The 20,520-nt window shown below is 48.6% G+C and overlaps 1 protein-coding gene across 1 annotated transcript in view; it reads left to right on the top strand.

Moving 5' to 3' along the window:
- Window positions 1–20,520, top strand: part of GNL1 (G protein nucleolar 1 (putative)) — a 272,389-nt gene that overhangs the window by 49,886 nt on the left and 201,983 nt on the right. The window contains exon 2 of the mRNA XM_069241958.1: window positions 3,971–4,139. Coding sequence (XP_069098059.1) covers window positions 3,971–4,139 — 169 coding nt within the window. The remainder of the gene's footprint in view (window positions 1–3,970; window positions 4,140–20,520) is intronic.

Here is a 20,520-nt window from a genome sequence, read left to right as displayed (position 1 = left end):
AAGATCTTAGTAACTTGAGCAGTAGCTCTGCTGTTTGAGGCTTGTGAGAGTAGTGTAACTGGGGTGCCCTCTCACAGTCTCAGGCCCTGTGAGATTTGTAAAACGTTTCATTACTTTTGCTGCCTGCGGTCACTAGCCCTCACCCTTCTAGCCCTTTGTGCCTCTTGAACGTTGGGGCGGATGCTGCAGTCCTGTGTTTCTGGAACACTGCCCTGGTTTCTGCCCTGTTAACATGCTTCTGTGCTTGCAGATAGCATTGGGAGATGTGTATTTCAGCCTCTACTTTTGGAACCTGCAGCCTCATGGAGAGTTGCATGGTTGTTGCTAGAGTGTGTGAACTCATTCAGTCACTTCACACACATTCTGTCCACACACAGTAATGTCTGCTTTTGTAACAGGCTGACTGATGTCATCAAGGTATTTTCTGGTTGGTTGTTCTATGCAGCTGTAGCAGTGCAGTCAGCAGGCTATTGTGTGTCACGTCTGTACGGCATTGGCAGTGTGTAGTCATTTGCGGATGCTTGGGCATGTCATCCCGGGGTATACTCGGTTTAGTGTTTGGTATGTTAGTGGGTGTTTGAAGCAGCAGTTTCACGCTACATGATAGGATATTTTTGGAGTACTTTTTTGTTCTTACAGTCCTGGTCTGTTAGATAGAGTGGTACTTTTCGTGATGCACACAGTGGGGTATTGGGTCTTTGCAGAGCTGGTTCTTTACAGGTGGACTGGTATGTGTATGTTCTGTCTGTGAATGTAGTAAGGTATTTTTTGGTTACTTTCTCTTTGGTGCTGTGTGTGTTTTTTTTTTTTTTTTTTTTTTTTAAACTCTGTGGTAGAATATTTTGAGTATTTCTTTTCTAATTCAATTCTGACCGTGCACGTGGTTGACTGTTTTGACGATGTCAGCTCTTTGAGTCTGGGGGCATTTTGCGTTTTGTTCTTTGTACCATGGAGTATGTATATAACAGTTTTTGGGGGTATTAATTCTATGCGGATGTGGTAGTGTACCCTATTATCTCCAAAGGGTTATTAATTTATTTGCCAGTACAGTGCACAACTTCCACTAAGAACTGCAAGATCAGTTTTGTGGTAAAGGAGAAATCTAACCACGTCCCTAGTACAGAACAGGCCACTTAAGAAATCATGCCTTGCTGGTGCGCACCCTGAACAGTGCCAAGCTTCTCTGGGCCAGATTGTACACCAGCTGGCCTAAAGACCAGACACATTGATCAGAAGATGGAGGAAAATAAAGAAATTAGAGAGAATTTTATCCAGTTCATATGAAGTCACAACTGACTCCCTGTGGGATGTAGGCTTTAAGGTGTTTTTATATGCAAAGCAGTGTGAGCCTTTCCTTGTGGTCCCTGGGCCGGCGGAGAATGAGCAAGATCCTCTATGGGCCCTTATGCCCTTTGTGTCCCGTAGCATGATCTGGTCGACTTCAGAAGATTCAGGTATGCTGGGTCCTGAGTGCTAGTCACTGGAAAATAATAAAATATTGCAGTCTTGCCGAGATGTCTTCCACTCCGTTTTGATGGTGCTGGCTTGAATAAAAGGTGTAAACCCTAAAAATGATCAAATTAGTTATGGGTTCAGCCACCAGTGCCCACCTGTTCAATTACTAGAGTCCAGGGCCAGTAATGATTCTTTGAGCCCTATACACTGGATGGGGAAACACTAGAAAGCAGTATGCCAGTTTCACACCAGTCTGTATCTGTATTTCTGCTGGTTGTGGTCAAGATCTTCCAGTTTGGGGGAGGGAACACTGCCCGCTCTGCATATAAGGGTTATGGTTGGCCATGTCTTAAGATTGAGTCATATTAGGGTTATGGTTGAGCATCTCTTAAGATTGAGGGGTCACTGCCTGCTGGTCATGTTAGAGTTATGGTTGGCCTTGTCTTAAGATTGTGGGGACACTGACTGCTGGTCATGTAAGGGTTATGGTTGGCATGTCGTCAAGGGTAAGATCTCCACACACAGTTAAGGAATCCGGATGGCCTCGTCCTGGTGGTGGAACCAGGTACACTTGGATCAGTATATGTGGCAGCAACCACCAGTCATTGTGTAATTTGGGGTGACAGGACTGTAGGCACTCTCCTCAAAACAAGGGTACATTCTGCATGTGCCCCAAAAATGAGATCACATTCGACAACCTAAAAAGGGATGGAGCCCACCTTTGATGGAATTGCATGATTGACTTACTGGAGGTAAAACACTTTTGGCTGTGCAGAAAAGACTTGCAATCTTTTTCCTGAACTTGTCAGTAACCGATAGTGCAGAGGACCTTCTTGATGGTCAGAGTTGGTCTGAAGATTAGTTGGCGGAGTCCACGGTGCAGCAGTGCACCCCGCGGGTGATCGGCAAGTACTGCAGACGAGTCTTATGCTCCTGCTGAGGTATAAGTGGAGGTGTTTCTTCTTATTTTGGATGTAATGCTAATTCCTAAAAGTATCAAAACCCACAATCCCAGACGAGACTTGGTATTTTAACATGTAAACGGGGCATGCAAGACTGCTTTTAGTGTAGAGGTTAAAGCAGTAAAAGCACAGGAGATGACCCCAGCCTGGACCCTGGTTCTTCAACCCGTTTAGTTCAGGTCGGGTCACTCACAAACTTCAGTGGAGCCAGAGTGTGGGGTTTTGGCAGTACATGAAGGAAGGTGAGGACAGCTTACACCACTGGTGTGTATCTGATGAAACGATGAGCAGTGGCTCTATCTTCTGTGATGATAGTCCTTGGAGTCTTCTGAAATGACATTTTGTTTGACAGTCAAATTGAGGTTACAGTAGCAGCTGGCTAAACATCTGTAGACAAATCCCTCCTCGGACAGAATCTCCTTGTTGCTTTTGGTGCTTTGCTGCTTCTGTCCGTGTTCTTAGGGCTTCTCTTGTATGACCTGAGGAGTGGTGTCCTTTTTGGCGTGTGTCCCAGATAGGTTTTACATTTTCTGCTACAACTGCTCACATCCCTTTCTCCAGGTTAGTGGTCAGGTAGTGATTGTTGTGCTGCCTCTGGTCCGTATTGCCCCTGGACATGACTCTGTCAGCTGCATACATTATCAGTTTCCTAGCGTTGTCTAGGCTCTCAAGGCGCTGTCTCACAAAATAAGAAAACCTACGGGCAGTTTATCAAGGAGGCACACTTTCCATTGGCCGTAGCTCTGGACCCTCCATTAAATATCTATTAAATCCTTGTGGTTTCTGCTTGAACATGGTGTTGTGTTGATGCCCGGTATTTCAGAATCCGTTTTGTCCTTGCTGGGGCGCAGGTGCTGAGCGCCCCTTCGCTGCGGGGCGTGTTGATCGTCCCTGCGTTGGCTGCTACTGTAGTGAGTTTTTAATGACGATAAAGTGCACGCGGCCATCCCTCCACTTGTGAGGGCCTAAGGGACCGGGGGAGTTGGCATGTATGTATGTGTTTGTGTGTGCATGTATGTATGTGTGCGTGTATAAGAATGGGTAGATTGTGAATGTGAAAGGGTGTTGTAGCCGTAGTGGAAGGGCAGGCAGAGCGAGTGCAGTAGGTTGTTGGAAATAGAAGTTATAAGTAATGAGAACTTGTAAACGGGTTGTGAAACAGCAAAAGGTGACATTTGCGGAGTGTCAGAAGAAAGCGTGCAGCCTAGTACAAGGTGAGTGGAAAAATGAAAAGAGTGAAGTGCGTGAGGAGGGAGAATAAGAAGGTTTGAAATTATTGAAAGCAGAGGAGTGAAGCCCATGAGGTGGGAGAATAAGGGGTAAAATGATTGAGCAGAGAACAGTAAAGTGTGTGAGAAGGCAGAATAATGCGTGAAATGGTCGAGAGCAGAAAGGAGTGAAGCAGATGAGGAGGGATAATGTGTGTTTACTCTCTTCCTTCCAGGTGCTCTTGTTTACTCTCCTCCACCTGCTTCGCCCTCTCCTTCTCTCCAACCCCATCCTCCTGACCCTCCTTTGGCCGCTGTAACCTCGCCCTTGTCTTCCCTCCACAGGTGCTCCAGAGGGCAGGAGATCGAGCTCAAACAGCCGCAGTGGGAGCCATGACCGGCGGCCCGATCACACGGACACCTCGGACAGCGAGTCCCTGTCTATGCAGGTGCGCAGGATCAACCAGCAGCCGCAGGTGCGCCGGCCCGGGGAGAGGGGCTACGACTCCAACAGGTACTGGGACTAACCGATACTGGGGGGTCTGAGAGGAGACTGCTCCGATTCCAAGAGGTACTGGGGTCTGAGGGGGGCTACGATTCCGACAGAAACTGGCATCCGAGGGGGGCTACTATTCCAACAGGTACTGAAGGTTAAAATACTAACTGGTACTGGGGTCTGGGAAGGGGAGGGCTAGGTTTCCAACAGGTACTGGGGTCTGAAGGGGACTATGATTCCAACAGGTACTGGGGTCGGAGAAGGGTGGGGGGGGGGCTACGATTCCAGTAGATACTCGTGTCTAAAGGGGGGGGGGGCTATGATTTCAACAGGTACTGAAGGTTAAAATACTAACTGGTACTGGGGTCTGGGAAGGGGAGGGCTAGGTTTCCAACAGGTACTGGGGTCTGAAGGGGACTATGATTCCAACAGGTACTGGGGTCGGAGAAGGGGGGGGGGGGGCTACGATTCCAGTAGATACTCGTGTCTAAAGGGGGGGGGGGCTATGATTTCAACAGGTACTGACGGTTATGATTCTAACAGGTACTGGGGTCTGAGGAGGGGAGGGCTATGATGCTATCTGGTACTATAGTCTGGAGGGCTACGATTCTTACTGGTACTGAAGGTTAAAATACTAACCGGGTCTGGGAAGGGGAGGGCTATGTTTCCAACAGGTACTGGGGTCTGAGGTGAGAAGGGCTAAGATTCCAACAGAGACTGGAGGTTGCGATATTAACCAGTACTGGTGGTCTGAGGGGTGAAGGATTACGATTCCAACAGGTACTGGGGTCTGAGGAGGAGGGCTACGATACTAAACATTATTGGGATCTGAGGGGGGGGGGAGTGTGAGAAAGTAGCCTCTTTCTAGCCTTGTTACCCCCACTTTTGGCCTGTTTGTGAGTGTATGTCAGGGTGTTTTCACTGTCTCACTGGGATCCTGCCAGCCAGGGCCCAGTGCTCATAGTGAAAACACTATGTTGTCAGTATGTTTGTTATGTGTCACTGGGACCCTGCTAGTCAGGACCCCAGTGCTCATAAGTGTGGCCTATATGTATATGTTCCCTGTGTGATGCCTAACTGTCTCTCTGACGCTCTGCTAACCAGAACCTCGGTGGTTATGCTCTCCCTGCTTTCTAAATTTGTCACTAACAGGCTAGTGACTAAATTTACCAATTCACATTGGCATACTGGAACACCCTTATAATTGCCTAGTATATGGTACTGAGGTACCCAGGGTATTGGGGTTCCAGGAGATCCCTGTGGGCTGCAGCATTTCTTTTGCCACCCCTAGGGAGCTCTGACAATTCTTACACAGGCCTGCCACTGCAGCCTGAGTGAAATAACGTCCACGTTATTTCACAGCCATTTACCACTGCACTTAAGTAACTTATAAGTCACCTATATGTCTAACCTTCACTTGGTGAAGGTTGGGTGCAAAGGTACTTAGTGTGTGGGCACCCTGGCACTAGCCAAGGTGCCCCCACATCGTTCAGGGCAAATTCCCCAGACTTTGTGAGTGCGGGGACACCAGTACACACATGCACTGTACATAGGTCACTACCTATGTACAGCGTCACAATGGTAACTCCGAACATGGCCATGTACCATGTCTAAGATCATGGAATTGTCACCCCAATGCCATTCTGGCATTTGGGGGGGACAATTCCATGATTCCCCGGGTCTCTAGCACAGAACCCGGGTACTGCCAAACTGCCTTTCCGGGGTCTCCACTGCAGCTGCTGCCAACCCCTCAGACAGGTTTCTGCCCTCCTGGGGTCCAGGCAGCCCTGACCCAGGAAGACAGAACAAAGGACGTCCTCTGAGAGAGGGTGTAAAACCCTCTCCATTTGGAAATAGTTGTGAAGGCTGGGGAGGAGTAGCCTCCCCCAGCCTCTGGAAATGCTTTGATGGGCACAGATGGTGCCCATCTCTGCATAAGCCAGTCTACACCGGTTCAGGGATCCGCCAGCCCTGCTCTGGCGCGAAACTGGACAAGGGAAAGGGGAGTGACCACTCCCCTGACCTGCACCTCCCAGGGGAGGTGCCCAGAGCTCCTCCAGTGTGTCCCAGACCTCTGCCTTCTTGGAAACAGAGGTGTTTGTGGCACACTGGACTGCTGTGAGTGGCCAGTGCCAGCAGGTGACGTCAGAGGCTCTTTCTGATAGGCTCTTACCTCTCTTGGTAGCCAAGCCTCCTTCCTAGGTACCCAAACCTCCTTTTGTGGCTATTTAGGGTCTCTGCTTTGGGGATCTCACCAGACAACGAATGCAAGAGCTCACCAGAGTTCCTCTGCATCTCCCTCTTCACCTTCTGCCAAAGGATCGACCGCTGACTGCTCAGGACGCCTGCAAAACTGCAACAAAGTAGCAAGACGACTACTAGCAACCTTGTATCGCTTCATCCTGACGGCTTTCTCGACTGTTTCCAGGTGGTGCATGCTCTGGGGGTAGCCTGCCTCCTCTCTGCACCAGGAGCTCTGAAGAAATCTCCAGTGGGACGACGGAATCTTCCCTCTGCAACCGCAGGCAACAAAAGACTGCATCACTGGTCCTCTGGGTCCCCTCTCAGCACGACGAGCGTGGTCCCTGGAACTCAGCATCTCTGTCCAAGTGACTCCCACAGTCCAGTGACTCTTCAGTCCAAGTTTGGTGGAGGTAAGTCCTTGCTTCCCCACGCTAGACTGCATTGCTGGGTACCGCATGATTTGCAGCTGCTCCGGCTCCTGTGCACTCTTCCAGGATTTCCTTCGTGCACAGCCAAGCCTGGGTCCCCGACACTCTAACCTACAGTGCACAACCTTCTGAGTTGTCCTCCGGCGTCGTAGGACTCCCTTTTGTGACTTCGGGTGGACTCCGGTTCACTTTTCTTCTAAGTGCCTGTTCAGGTACTTCTGCGGGTGCTGCCGGCTTCTGTGAGGGCTCCCTGACTTGCTGGGTGCCCCCTCTGTCTCCTCATCCGAGTGGTGACATCCTGGTCCCTCCTGGGCCACAGCAGCATCCAAAAACCCTAACCGCGACCCTTGCAGCTAGCAAGGCTTGTTTGCGGTCTTTCTGCGTGGGAACACCTCTGCAAGCTTCTTCGCGACGTGGGACATCCATCCTCCAAAGGGGAAGTTTCTAGTCCTCTTCGTTCTTGCAGAACACCAAGCTTCTTCCAACAAGTGGCAGCTTCCTTGCACCCTCCGCTGGCATTTCTTGGGCTCCTGCCCACTCTCGACACTGTCGCGACTCTTGGACTTGGTCCCCTTGTCTTACAGGTACCCAGGTCCAGAAATCCACTGTTTTTGCATTGCTGGTGTTTGTTCTTCCTGCAGAATCCCCCTACCACGACTTCTGTGCTCTCTGGGGGTAGTAGGTGCACTTTACACCTACTTTTCAGGGTCTTGGGGTGGGGTATTTTTCTAACCCTCACTGTTTTCTTATAGTCCCAGCGACCCTCTACAAGCTCACATAGGTTTGGGGTCCATTCGTGGTTCGCATTCCACTTTTGGAGTATATGGTTTGTGTTGCCCCATACCTATGTGCTCCTATTGCAATCTACTGTAACTTTACATTGCTTGCATTACTTCCTTTTGCTATTATCTGCATAATTTTGGTTTGTGTACATATATCTTTTTATATTTCTTATTCTCATACTGAGGGTACTCACTGAGATACTTTTGGCATATTGTCATAAAAATAAAGTCCCTGACGAACATATGGGTATCCCCCAACCCCCTTCTTTGAGTCAAACAGTAAAGTCTGACAGCACAATCTCTGAGCCCAGGCACTTAGATGGATGTGTCAACCCTCTTAATTACATTGACAGAAGAAATTAGAGGAACATTTTCAATTTCTGAGCACAACCAAGGGAAAATTAAAGAGATGCGTGAAGCCATGGAAAGTAAAATAGGTGTGTTGATGGATAAAATTGGCCAGATTGAAGCTGCTGTCGAGGCGTTGAATTGGCAGGTATCTCTGAACAGACAAGAGATCCAGCAATTAAAGTCAGGGGAGAGCATGGTGCAAGATAAACTAGAATATCTGGAAAACAACATGAGAAGGAGTAACTTAAGGTTGTTAAATGTCCCGGTGGAAAGGAAGGGGGGTGATATAAGAGCTTATGTGAAATCGTTAATCAGAGTTTGCATCCCCACAGTAGGGAATTTTAACTTGGAGGAAGACATTCAGGGAGTGCTCAGAGATCTCTTTAAGAGAATCCCAGTTAGGAAAAATCCCAGGAAAATGTTGGTTAACTTTAGATCTTACTACAGTAAGGAAAAGATTCTAGCAGAAGCCCTTAAAGTTAACGGGTTTTCTAGGGGGGGATTGGTCCTTCCGTATTAGATCGGATATCTCCTGGGCAACGCTGGTTAGGCAGTGGGAGCTGGGGAAGTACATTCCAGAACTTCGGTCCCTAGGAGCAACTGTCCATATGCGATTTCCAGCAGTACTGAGAATTATGTGGCAAAATAAAATGTATAATATAAGAGAACCGAAACAAGTCGGGTCTATTTGTGGAACAGATGAAGGTGTCAGGCTAAGCTTAGAGAATTAACTAGGAGAGCTCAATTAGGGATATATTTCTTCCCCTAATGAAAGTAAAGAGGGTCCCTCACAGAGGGGAAGCAAAGGGGGAGTATCACAAACATTTAGATTACTGTTTAAAACACAGGGTGTGGGAGCATTTGGGGAAGAAAAAAAATCAGACCTCATGGAATCCATTATGGAAGCACAGATCACGTTCAGGGAAGGCTTAGATGATAGGTTAATTTCCTCCCATAATGCCTAAAAGTAACGGAGTTCATCTGAAGGTCCTATCTTGGAAGGTTAATGGCCTCAGGGTAAAAGGAAGAAGGTGGAAGATTCTTGAATTTTTGAGAGAAGCAGATGAAGAGATAATTATTCTAAAGGAGACACATCTATTAAAGGAGGAATTGGGTGATATTCTGAGGTAAGCCAGATGGGTAGAACATTGTGTGAGTACCACCCAAACTGCAGTGGTTAAGGGTATTGCTATTTTAGATTAAAAATCTATGAAAGCAATAATGGGTGAGGTTGTGGTTGACCCCAATGGGCAATGGCTGATTGCAGAGGTTAAAGTGTGTGGAATCTGGCTAACAATGGTAGGCTATTATAGTCCTAACACCTATGATCTGGTACCCTTGCAAAACGTATATAATCACTTGCTAACTGCCAAGTATCCAGTGATGTTAGGAGGTGGCTTTAATATCTTGTTGGATTCAGTCTCAGACAAATCTACTCCTAGAGGAACGGTGAACTCACCCAAAACCGGATCCTGGGTGAAACAAACCTTGGAAGATCTGGGTCTGGTAGATATTTGGCTGCTGAAGGCGAGTGGAGGCTCAAGATTTACCTTCTATAACAAGAAATATGGCCACCGATCCAGGATTGTTTTTTTTTTTTTTTTTTTGATACACAGAAGTTTGTGCGGGAGGGTTAGATACGTTTGGCATGCTTCAAGTCATCTATTTAACCACTCAGCTGTGAAACTATATTTTTATCTTGGAGAATCAGCTGTCCGCCACAGGTGGACGGTAAATAGAGCCTTCCTTACTGATGAACAGATTGTGGAGGGACTGAAACAAGATACTAAACACTTAATTCCAAACCATGGAACTGCCATGCCACAGGTAGTTTGGGATACCTATGAGGCCTACATAAGAGGGAAGCTAATTAGTGCAGCCACCTATAGATATAAAGAAGAACAAACAGGTAAAGGAGCTGGAGTCTGCTGTATCGGAATTACAGCTCAACTCAATGTCTTCAGCCAAAGATGAATCTCGGGGATCTACACTGGACAATCAGATGAAGAGGGCTAAGGCAGAATTAGAGGGGTTTCTATAAGCCAAAAGTAGACAAAAATGGGAAAATAGCAAGTTGCCGCACTATGAATATGGGGGAAGGGTGCAGTAAGCTTTTGACCTAGAAAACAAAAGTAGAGCAGACAAGAAATAATATCACATCAATTAGGAAAGAAGATACAGGATATATTGTTTCTGAAGAAGCAGAGATAGAAGAGGCTTTTGATTCTTTTTTTTTTTAGGAAACTCTATATGGAGGAGTCAGAGTTTACGGAGGAACAGATTAGGGGGTATTTAGAGGATATTCCTTTCCCTAGGCTGGAGGAAACATAAAACCAAAAGTTGGAAGCAAGGATAAGTATAGCGGAGGTTTAAGAAGCTATAAAGTTCCTAAAAGGAAGGAAACCGCCTGGCCGGGTTGGCCTACTTAATGAATTATATAAGTCTTTAATGAGTGAATGTTAGAAATGGGGTCTCTAGTTGGCAGTCGGTTTGCACCCTGTCCAAGTAGGGACCCTCACTCTAGTCAGGATAAGGGAGACACCCGCTCAGATAACCCCTGCTCACCCCCTTGGTAGCTTGGCACGAGCAGTCAGGCTTATCTCAGAAGCAATGTGTAAAGCGTTTGCACATAACACACAGTAATAAGGGAAAACACTACAAAAGGACACCACACCAGTTTTAGAAAAATATCCAATATTAATCTATATAAAACAAGACCAAATACGATAAAAAAATCCAACATACAATAATAAAAATATGAGTGCTGCAAGATGTACTTAACAATACAGTTCCTTAAAGTCGATAACTCCACCTGGGGCTATCACAGCGTCGTGAACAACAAAACCAAAAGTTCAGGCTGGCCTCGGTGTCGCGGACCAGCTGCGGTGTCTGGAAGCCCCACAAACAGTACCTTGGATTCGCAGGGTGTCGTGATCCTCGTGGTGAGCTCCGGAGAGCGGCGTCGCTGGCGTCGGTTCCGGAGTCGTGCAGTAGTCGTCGGGCCCGTGAAGTCACGCACCTCGGGGATCGAACTCCGGGCTGATGAAATCAGGTGCGCTGGCAGGGATGCCGTCGGTGCTGCGGTGCAAAGCGGGATGATGCGACGTGCAGTGCCCACAGGTCACGGTGCAGGCAGCGGCGTTGTTGCGGAAGCACTGTCTGTAGGCCCAAGCAAGCGGTGCGGGATGGGACTGTGCTTGGTGACCCTCACGAGCGGTGTCCACAGGCCACGGTGCAGGCAAGGATGCCTGGTGACGACACTGGAGCCGATGGTGCTGGCGTGGGTGGACCTGGGGCTGCGGCGCGGGATGGGACAGTGCTTCGTGCTCCCCACGAGCGGTGTCCACTGGCCACGGTGCAGGCAGCGGCGCCGGTGTCAGCAGAAGCAACGTCGGGATGCCCAGGCTGCCTGTGAGCAGGTGACCCCGGAGTGTGGGGCCCACAGGTCACGGTGCGAGCAGCGGCTCGGTCGTCCAATGATGGCGTCGGTGAGACCAGGGTCGCGGTGCAAAGCGGGGAAATGCGACTCTGTGCAGCGCCGGCAGGTCACGGTGCAGGCCAGCGGCATCGTTGGCGGCGTCGCAGTGGTTTTTCCTCTTGAACAGCACAAAACGCACAGTTCCCAGTGCTGCAGGTCGAGGAATCTGAAGTATTTGGTGTGCCTGAGACTTCCAACAGGAGGTAAGCTCTACTCCGAGCCCTTGGAGAACTTTCTTAAGCAGGACACACAGCAAAGTTCACCCTTTGCACTCTTTTCAGGCAGAAACAGCAACTGCAGGCTAGTCCAGCAAAGCAACACAGCAAGGGGACAGTACTCCTCCTTCAGCTCTTCTCCTTGCAGAGGTTCCTCTTGATTCCAGAAAGATTCTAAAAGTCTGTGGTTTTGGGTCTGCTTCTTATACCCAGTTCTGCCTTTGAAGTTTGCAAACTTCAAAGCAAAGTCTCAAGTGTTTGCAAGATCCTTCCTTGTCCAGGCCAGGCCCCAGACACTCACCAGGGGGTCGGAGATGGCATTGTGTGAGGGCAGGCACAGTCCTTTCAGGTGTGAGTGACCACTCCTCCCCTTCCCTCCAGCACAGATGGCTAATCAAGATAAGCAGGCTACACCCCAGGCCCCTTTGTGTCAATGTCTAGAGGAGAGGTGTGAAAAGCCCAACTTGTAAACTGACCCAGACAGGGAATCCACAAACAGGCAGAGTCACAGAATGGATTAAGCAAGAAGATGCCTACGTTCTAAAAGTGGCATTTTCAAACGCACAATCTTAAAATCAACTTTACTAATAATAGTGAGCTCAGAGACCCCAAACTCCACATGTCCATCCGCTCCCAAAGGGAATCTATACCTTAATCCGATTTAAAGGTAGCCCCCATGTTAACCTATGAGAGGGACAGGCCTTGCAACAGTGAAAAAAGAATTTAGCAGTAGTTACTGTCAGGACATATAAAACACATTACTATACCTCCTACCTTAACCATACACTGCACCCTGCCCTTGGGGCTACCTAGGGACTACCTTAGGGGTGCCTTACATGTAAGAAAAGGAAAGGTTTAGGCCTGGCAAGTGGGAACACTTGCCAAGACGAGGTTACAGTCAAAACTTCACACACAGACACTGCAGTGGCAGGTCTGAGACATGATTACAGAGCTACTTATGTGGGTGCACAACCAGTGCTGCAGGCCCACTAGTAGCATTTGATTTACAGGCCCTGGGCACCTCTAGTGCACTTTACTAGGGACTTATCAGTAAATCAAATATGCCAATCATGGCTAAATCAATCAACAGTACAATTTCTATAGGGAGCAGTTGCACTTTAGCACTGATTAGCAGTGGTAGAGTGCGCAGAGACAATAAACCAGCAAAAACAGACCTGAACAAAATAGGAGGAAGAAGGCAAAAAGTTTGGGGACAACCCTGCAAAAAGGGCCATTTCCAACAGTGAACTAGCCCCAGTCATGTTGGAATTAGTTAACAAGATATTTTGCGAAGGTCGATCGATACAGAGGACTTGGAATGAAGCCCCTATTAGTCTTATTTTAAAACCAACTAAAAATCCATCACAATGCGAGTCTTATAGACCTATCTCGCTACTTAACTCTGATTATAGAGTTTATACTCCTATGTTATCAAAAAGGCTTTGAGGGGTGATTGGCAATTTGGTTCATGAGGATTAAAATTATTTTTTTCAAGGGTAGGCAACTCTCTGAATTAACGCATGGGTTGTTGGGTGCAATAGACCTGGCATTAGAATATGATTCCCCCTTAGCGATTATTACCATTGATGCTGCAAAAGCATTTGATCGTGTCATTTGGGCATTTCTACAGAGGGTTATGGATGGTTATAATTTTGGGAGTGTCTATTCTAGAGCAATTCAGACCCTATATGAGAATCTGGAGGCTAGGATGGGACCCACCAGGGATGTCCGCTTTCTCCTCTATTTGATCTGTATATTGAACCCTTGGCAGTAAAGATCAGAGCTAATCCAAAAAGAGTGCCCTTTGTATCAAGAGGTTGGGGAAAAAGGCACTATAAACAGACGACCTTATGTTATATACCAGCGACCTGGTGGTCTCTTCCTAGTATCATACAATCCCTGGAGGAGTTCGGCAGGGTGTCGGGCTACTCGGTTAATCAACAGAAGACTGAGATTATGCAGTGGAATACCTTCTTTGATACCTCGTTTGTCAAACAGGAGATACGATACCTGAGGGTACAGATTGTAGCAAGTCTAGATGAAGTAGCCTGGCTTAATTTTAATAGAGCTTGGGCAGAGACGAAGAAGCTATTTAAAGCATGGCCTGTACTTCCACTTTCTCTCACAGGAAGGTCGAACATTTTGAAAATAATTATACTGCCTAAGTTTACCTTCCTTTTTGAAACAATCCCATTAGACTTTAAACCGATGTGGTTCAAAAAGGCTTCAGGGAGATTTTACCTTGTTTGTTTGTTTGGGCAGTTAAGGGAGTTCGTATTACTTGGAGGAAATTATGTAAAAAAAAAAAAGAACCAGATGGAATAGTAGCACCAGACATCTATAAATACTATCAGACTTTCCAGTTAAAATTAAAATATATAAGATTACTGAATGGCAATATTAATTTTACTCCGCATTTCAGGGCTATGACTAAGCATCTCCCAGAAGCAGGGGACCACTTTTTATTTAAATTTGGCCATCCAAGATACTTAAAGAAAGTTAAACTTAAAACCCTTAGAGCAGCCTGTTAGAGAGCCCATGCACAAGAAGGCAGCACCCGCAGAAGTACTTGAACACGGGTTCAAGAAAACTGAGCACAGTGGTCGTCTCAATACTACTAAAAGAGGGTCCCACAAAGCCAGTGGTCAACTCAGCAAGTTGAGCAATGCAGGACGGAGTGCTGGGGACCTGGGCTACGCTGTGCACGAAGGATTCCTTGCAAAAGTGCACAGAAGCCCTAGCAGCTGCTGTTCACGCAGAACACAGGATTATTGTCTGGCGAGGGGAGGCAAGGACTTACCTCCTCCAAATTTGGACAGTCTGGGTCACTTGGGTCCACCACCTGTGTTCCAGGGGCCACGCTTGTCAGGATGAGAGGGGAGCCAGAGTACTGGTGACGCTGAAGTTTGGTGCCTGCTGGAGCAGGGGGAAGATTCCATCGACCCACAGGAGATTTCTTCGTGGCTTCCAGTGCAGGGTGAGGGCAGACAGCCCCCAGAGCATGCACCACCAGGAAACAGTGGAGAAAGCCGGCAGGATTAGGCGCTACAATGTCACTGGTAGTCTTGCTACTTTGTTGCAGTTTTGCAGGCGTCCTGGAGCAGTCAGCAGTCGATCCATGGCAGAAGTCGAAGAGGGAGATGCAGAGGAACTCTGGTGAATTCTTGCAAATCGTTATCTGAGGAAAAGCCCACTGGAGAGACCCTAAATAGCCCTCAGATGAGGTTTGGCACCTAGAGGGGTCTCTGATGTCACCTGCTGGCACTGGCCACTCAGAGGCCTCCATTGTGCCCTTACACCTCTGGATTCAAGATGGCAGAGGTCTGGGACACACAGGAGGAGCTCTGGGCATCACCCCTGGGGTGGTGATGGACAGGGGAGTGGGTGCTCCCCATTCCTTTGTCCAGTTTCCCACCAGAGCAGGGGAGAAGGGGTCCCTGAACCGGTGTAGACGAGGGCACCATCTGTGCCCTTCAAAGCATTTCCAGAGGCTGGGAGAGGCTACTCCTCCCCAGCCTTCACACCTATTTCCAAAGGAAGAGGGTGTATCACCCTGCTCTCAGAGGAAATGCTTTGTTCTGCCCAGATCCCAGGCGGGCAGAACCCTGTCTGTGAGGTGGCAGCAGCTGTAGCTGCAGTGCAAGCCTCAGAGAGCTGGTTTGGCAGTACTGGGGGTCTACGGAGGAGCTGCCAGAATGCATGGAATTGGCTCCCCAATACCCGATTTAGAATAGGGAGACAATTCCATGATCTTAGGCACCTTACATGGCCATATTCGGAGTTACCATTGTGAAGCTACATATGGGTATTGACCTGGCTAGTAGGATCCCAGTGACACACTAAAAAGACACTCACAAACAGGCCAAAAGTGGGGGTAACCATGCTAGAAAGAAGCTACTTTACTAAAACCCCAGAGTGTTTGCAAGATCAGCTATCCACTCCATTACAAGAATGTGGGGTGGTGAAATAGGGCCAAATCATAGAAGGTTATTCTTTAAATTCCTCATCCACCTTTACGGAGCTAGTGAAGGGGACCGTTTTCAAATTTAAATATTTCCAGCTGGCGAGCTGGGTAAATATGCTTCCGAAGGTAAAGAGGAAAATATATGGGAGAAAAAGATATGTCAGGATTATACTTATTGTAAAGAGGTTGCCTTATGTACTGGATGCTAATGGAAGCAGAAGAAGAACCTTCCCTTCTGGCTGTAAAGAAATGGGATAAGGATTTGGTGTCATTGGATGTCGGAAATGTCTGGCAGTATCTACGGCTGCGCTCGGAGTTACAGTAAAATCTGCCTCTTTAAAGAAAAAACATTTGTTTACAGTGCATAGGGCAAAGATTACTGCCTTGGGGAAGGGGAAGAAATGTTGTCCTCGCTGTAACGAAGGAAGGGCAGACGATGTCCACATGTTTTGGAAGTGCCCTAGGTTGGGGAGATTTTGGATAGATGTGAATAAGGTACTCATGGGTGTGATTAACCCAGAAATTAAGGTAAGCCTCTTGTTGGTAATATTTGGGGTGACTAAGGGGGAAGAACAAGATCAGAACTTGAATAGACACCAACAAAAATATGCTGTTTGTGTTAATTCTCTTGACACGATGGGAAATATGCTTAAAGTGGGTTCTTCCCCAGATACCAACTATACATGAGTGGATTGGATCAGTGAACAACTTATACCACTTAGAAAAGAATGGTATTCGGAGTAAAATAAATAAATAAGTTCTGGCCCCTCTGGGAGGGAAACGAATCAGCTTGAACTAGGGGTAATGTGATTACTGCTAAGAAAGAGTCCTATGATTATGCGCCCTTATAAACCTTCTCGAGATATGAGCCGATGGAGTTTGCCTTAGCTGGTACGCAGTGCTTAATTTGTAAACACAAAGGTGACGGTGCCTAAAACCCTCCTCTTAAACATGCGGCTGCTGTAATTAAATGTGTGAACATGGAATACTGAGGCGGCGTAATCCTGAAGCCATTTCGGGCCTCTTCAATCCATATAAAGTTTTTCCCGTCATCCGTCTTTCCTATATGTCTTTCGCTCGCAGGAAATGCTTGAGGCATAAGAATAAGCCCCGGCCCTCAGAAACAAGTGCCCGTGCTCAGCACCGGAAACAACAAGCACAAATTAAGCACTGCTGCTATGGCTAATAGACGAGTTGAGGAACATAGGAGATATGCCTTCCTGGTTGAGGTTTCTTCTTCTGTGCGTCAAATCTGCAGTCTTTCTAGCTTAAATGGACTTAATAGGAGGACAAAAAAAAAATGATTTTCCGGTACTGGGGTCTCGGGAGGGGAGGGCTTCGATTCCAACAGTTACTGGGGTCTGAGGGGGCTACGATTCCACCAGGTACTGGGGTCTGAGGGGGGCTACGATTCCCACAGGTACTGGGGTCCGAGGAGGCTATGTTTCCAACAGGTACTGGGGTCTGAGGGGGGGCTACGATTCCAACAGGTACTGGGGTCTGAGGGGGCTACAATTCCAGCAGGTACTGGGGTCTGAGGGGGCTATGATTCCAACAGGTACTGTGGTCTGAGGGGGGCTACGATTCCAACAGGTACTGGGGTCCAAGGAGGCTACGTTTCCAACAGGTACTGGGGTCTGAGCGGGCCTACGATTCCAACAGGAACTTAGGAGATATGCCTTCCTGGTTGAGGTTTCTTCTTCTGTGCTTCAAATCTGCAGTCTTTCTAGCTTAAATGGACTTAATATGAGGACAAAAAAAAAATGACTGTCCGGTACTGGGGTCTCGGGAGGGGAGGGCTACGATTCCAACAGGTACTGGGGTCTGAGGGGGGCTACGATTCCACCAGGTACTGGGGTCTGAGGGGGGCTACGATTCCCACAGGTACTGGGGTCCGAGGAGGCTATGTTTCCAACAGGTACTGGGGTCTGAGGGGGGGCTACGATTCCAACAGGTACTGGGGTCTGAGGGGGCTACAATTCCAGCAGGTACTGGGGTCTGAGGGGGCTATGATTCCAACAGGTACTGTGGTCTGAGGGGGGCTACGATTCCAACAGGTACTGGGGTCCAAGGAGGCTACGTTTCCAACAGGTACTGGGGTCTGAGCGGGCCTACGATTCCAACAGGAACTTAGGAGATATGCCTTCCTGGTTGAGGTTTCTTCTTCTGTGCTTCAAATCTGCAGTCTTTCCAGCTTAAATGGACTTAATATGAGGACAAAAAAAAAATGACTGTCCGGTACTGGGGTCTCGGGAGGGGAGGGCTACGATTCCAACAGGTACTGGGGTCTGAGGGGGGCTACGATTCCACCAGGTACTGGGGTCTGAGGGGGGCTACGATTCCCACAGGTACTGGGGTCCGAGGAGGCTATGTTTCCAACAGGTACTGGGGTCTGAGGGGGGGCTACGATTCCAACAGGTACTGGGGTCTGAGGGGGCTACAATTCCAGCAGGTACTGGGGTCTGAGGGGACTATGATTCCAACAGGTACTGTGGTCTGAGGGGGGCTACGATTCCAACAGGTACTGGGGTCCAAGGAGGCTACGTTTCCAACAGGTACTGGGGTCTGAGCGGGCCTACGATTCCAACAGGAACTTAGGAGATATGCCTTCCTGGTTGAGGTTTCTTCTTCTGTGCTTCAAATCTGCAGTCTTTCTAGCTTAAATGGACTTAATATGAGGACAAAAAAAAAATGACTGTCCGGTACTGGGGTCTCGGGAGGGGAGGGCTACGATTCCAACAGGTACTGGGGTCTGAGGGGGGCTACGATTCCACCAGGTACTGGGGTCTGAGGGGGGCTACGATTCCACGAGGTACTGGGGTCTGAGTGGGGCTACAATTCCAACAGGTACTGGGGTCTGAGTGGGGCTACAATTCCAACAGGTACTGGGGTCTGAGAGGGGCTACGATTCCAACAGGTACTGGGGTCTGAGAGGGGCTACGATTCCAACAGGTACTGGGGTCTGAGAGGGGCTACGATTCCAACAGGTACTGGGGTCTGAGAGGGGCTACGATTCCAACAGGTACTGGGGTCTGAGCGGGCCTACGATTCCAACAGGTACTGGGGTCTGAGAGGGGCTACGATTCCAACAGGTACTGGGGTCTGAGCGGGCCTACGATTCCAACAGGTACTGGGGTCTGAGAGGGGCTACGATTCCAACAGGTACTGGGGTCTGAGGGGCTACGATTCCAACAGGTACTAGGGTCTCAGCGGGCCTACAATTCCAACAGGTACTGGGGTCTGAGGTGGGGCTACGATTCCAAAAGGTACTGGGGTCTGAGGAGGGCTATGTTTCCCACAGGTACTGGGGTCTGAGGGGGGCTACGATTCCAACAGGTACTGGGGTCTGAAGGGGCCTACGATTCCAACAGGTACTGGGGTCTGAGAGGGGCTACGATTCCAACAGGTACTGGGGTCTGAGGGGGCTACGATTCCAACAGGTACTAGGGTCTCAGCGGGCCTACGATTCCAACAGGTACTGGGGTCTGAGGTGGGGCTACGATTCCAAAAGGTACTGGGGTCTGAGGAGGGCTATGTTTCCCACAGGTACTGGGGTCTGAGGAGGGCTATGTTTCCCACAGGTACTGGGGTCTGAGGGGGGCTACGATTCCAACAGGTACTGGGGTCTGAAGGGGCGACGACTCCCAACAGGTACTAACGGTTATGATACTATCCGGTACTGGGGTCTGGGGAGAGGACTGTGACACTAACCAGTACTAGGGTCTGAGGGGCGAAGTTTTATGATACTAATTGGTACTGGGGTCTGAGGGGTGAGGGCTAAGACTCGAACAGGTACCGAGGTATAAGGGGAGAAGGGCTACGAGTCTAACGGGTACTGGGGTCTGAAGTGAGAAGGGCTACATTGCCAACAGGGACTGGATTTTACAGTACTATCCGTACTGGGGCCTGAAGGGGGAGGGCTACAATTCCAACAGGTACTGAAGCTTATGGTTCTAAAGGAACTGGGGAGGGGAGGGGAGGGCTTCGATTCCAACAGATACTGAAGATCACAATGCTATCCGGTGCTATTGTCTGGGGAGGGTGCTACAATTCAAAGGGGGTGGGGGTGCTAGGATTCTAACAGGTACTGAAGTTTAGAATACTACTAACAGGTACTGAAGTTTAGAATACTATCCGGTACTGGGGTGTGAGGTGGGAGGGCTATGATACTATTAGGTCCTGGGGTCTTGGGGGTGAGGGCTACTATTCCAACAGGTACTGGGGTTTGAGGGGGCTACGATTCCAACAGGTACTGAAGGTTACAGTACTAACTGGTAGTGGGGTCTGGGGAGGAACTACGATTATAATAGGTACTGAGGTAAAAGGGGAGAAGGGCTATGAGTCTAATAGGTACTGGGGTCTGAAGTGAGAAGGGCTACGATTCCAACAGGGACTGGAGGTTACAATACTATCCGGTACTGGGGTATGAGGGGGGAGGGCTACAATTCGAACAGGTAATGGGGTCTGAGGGGGAGGTCTACGATTCCAACAGGTACCTTGGTCTGTGGGGGAGGGCTACAATACTACGTGGTACTGGGTTCTGAGGGCTGAAGGGTTACTATTCCAGCAGGTACTGAAGGTTACAATACTAACCGGTACTGGGATCTGAGAGCGGCTATGATTCCAACAGGTACTGAAGGTTACAGTACTAACAGGTACTGGGGTCTGAGAGCGGCTACGATTCCAACAGGTAGTGAAAGTTACAATACTATCTGGCACTGGGGTCTGAGGGAAGAAGGTTTACGATACTAACCAGTACTGGGGTCTGAGGAGAAGGCCTACAATTCTAAAAGATACTGGGGTCTGAGGGGAGAAGGGCTACGATTCCAACATGTTCTGGGTTTCTGAGGGGGGCTGCAATACTAACAGCTACTGGGGTCTGTAGGGGAGGGCTACAATTTCAACAGGTACTGAAGGTTACAATACTATCTGGTACT

Source organism: Pleurodeles waltl, chromosome 6 (genome assembly GCF_031143425.1).
Source record: "Pleurodeles waltl isolate 20211129_DDA chromosome 6, aPleWal1.hap1.20221129, whole genome shotgun sequence".
In the NCBI taxonomy this organism is placed as follows: Eukaryota; Metazoa; Chordata; class Amphibia; order Caudata; family Salamandridae; genus Pleurodeles; species Pleurodeles waltl.
The sequence above is the reverse complement of the archived record's forward strand: the minus strand, read 5'-3'. Positions and strand labels throughout refer to the sequence as shown.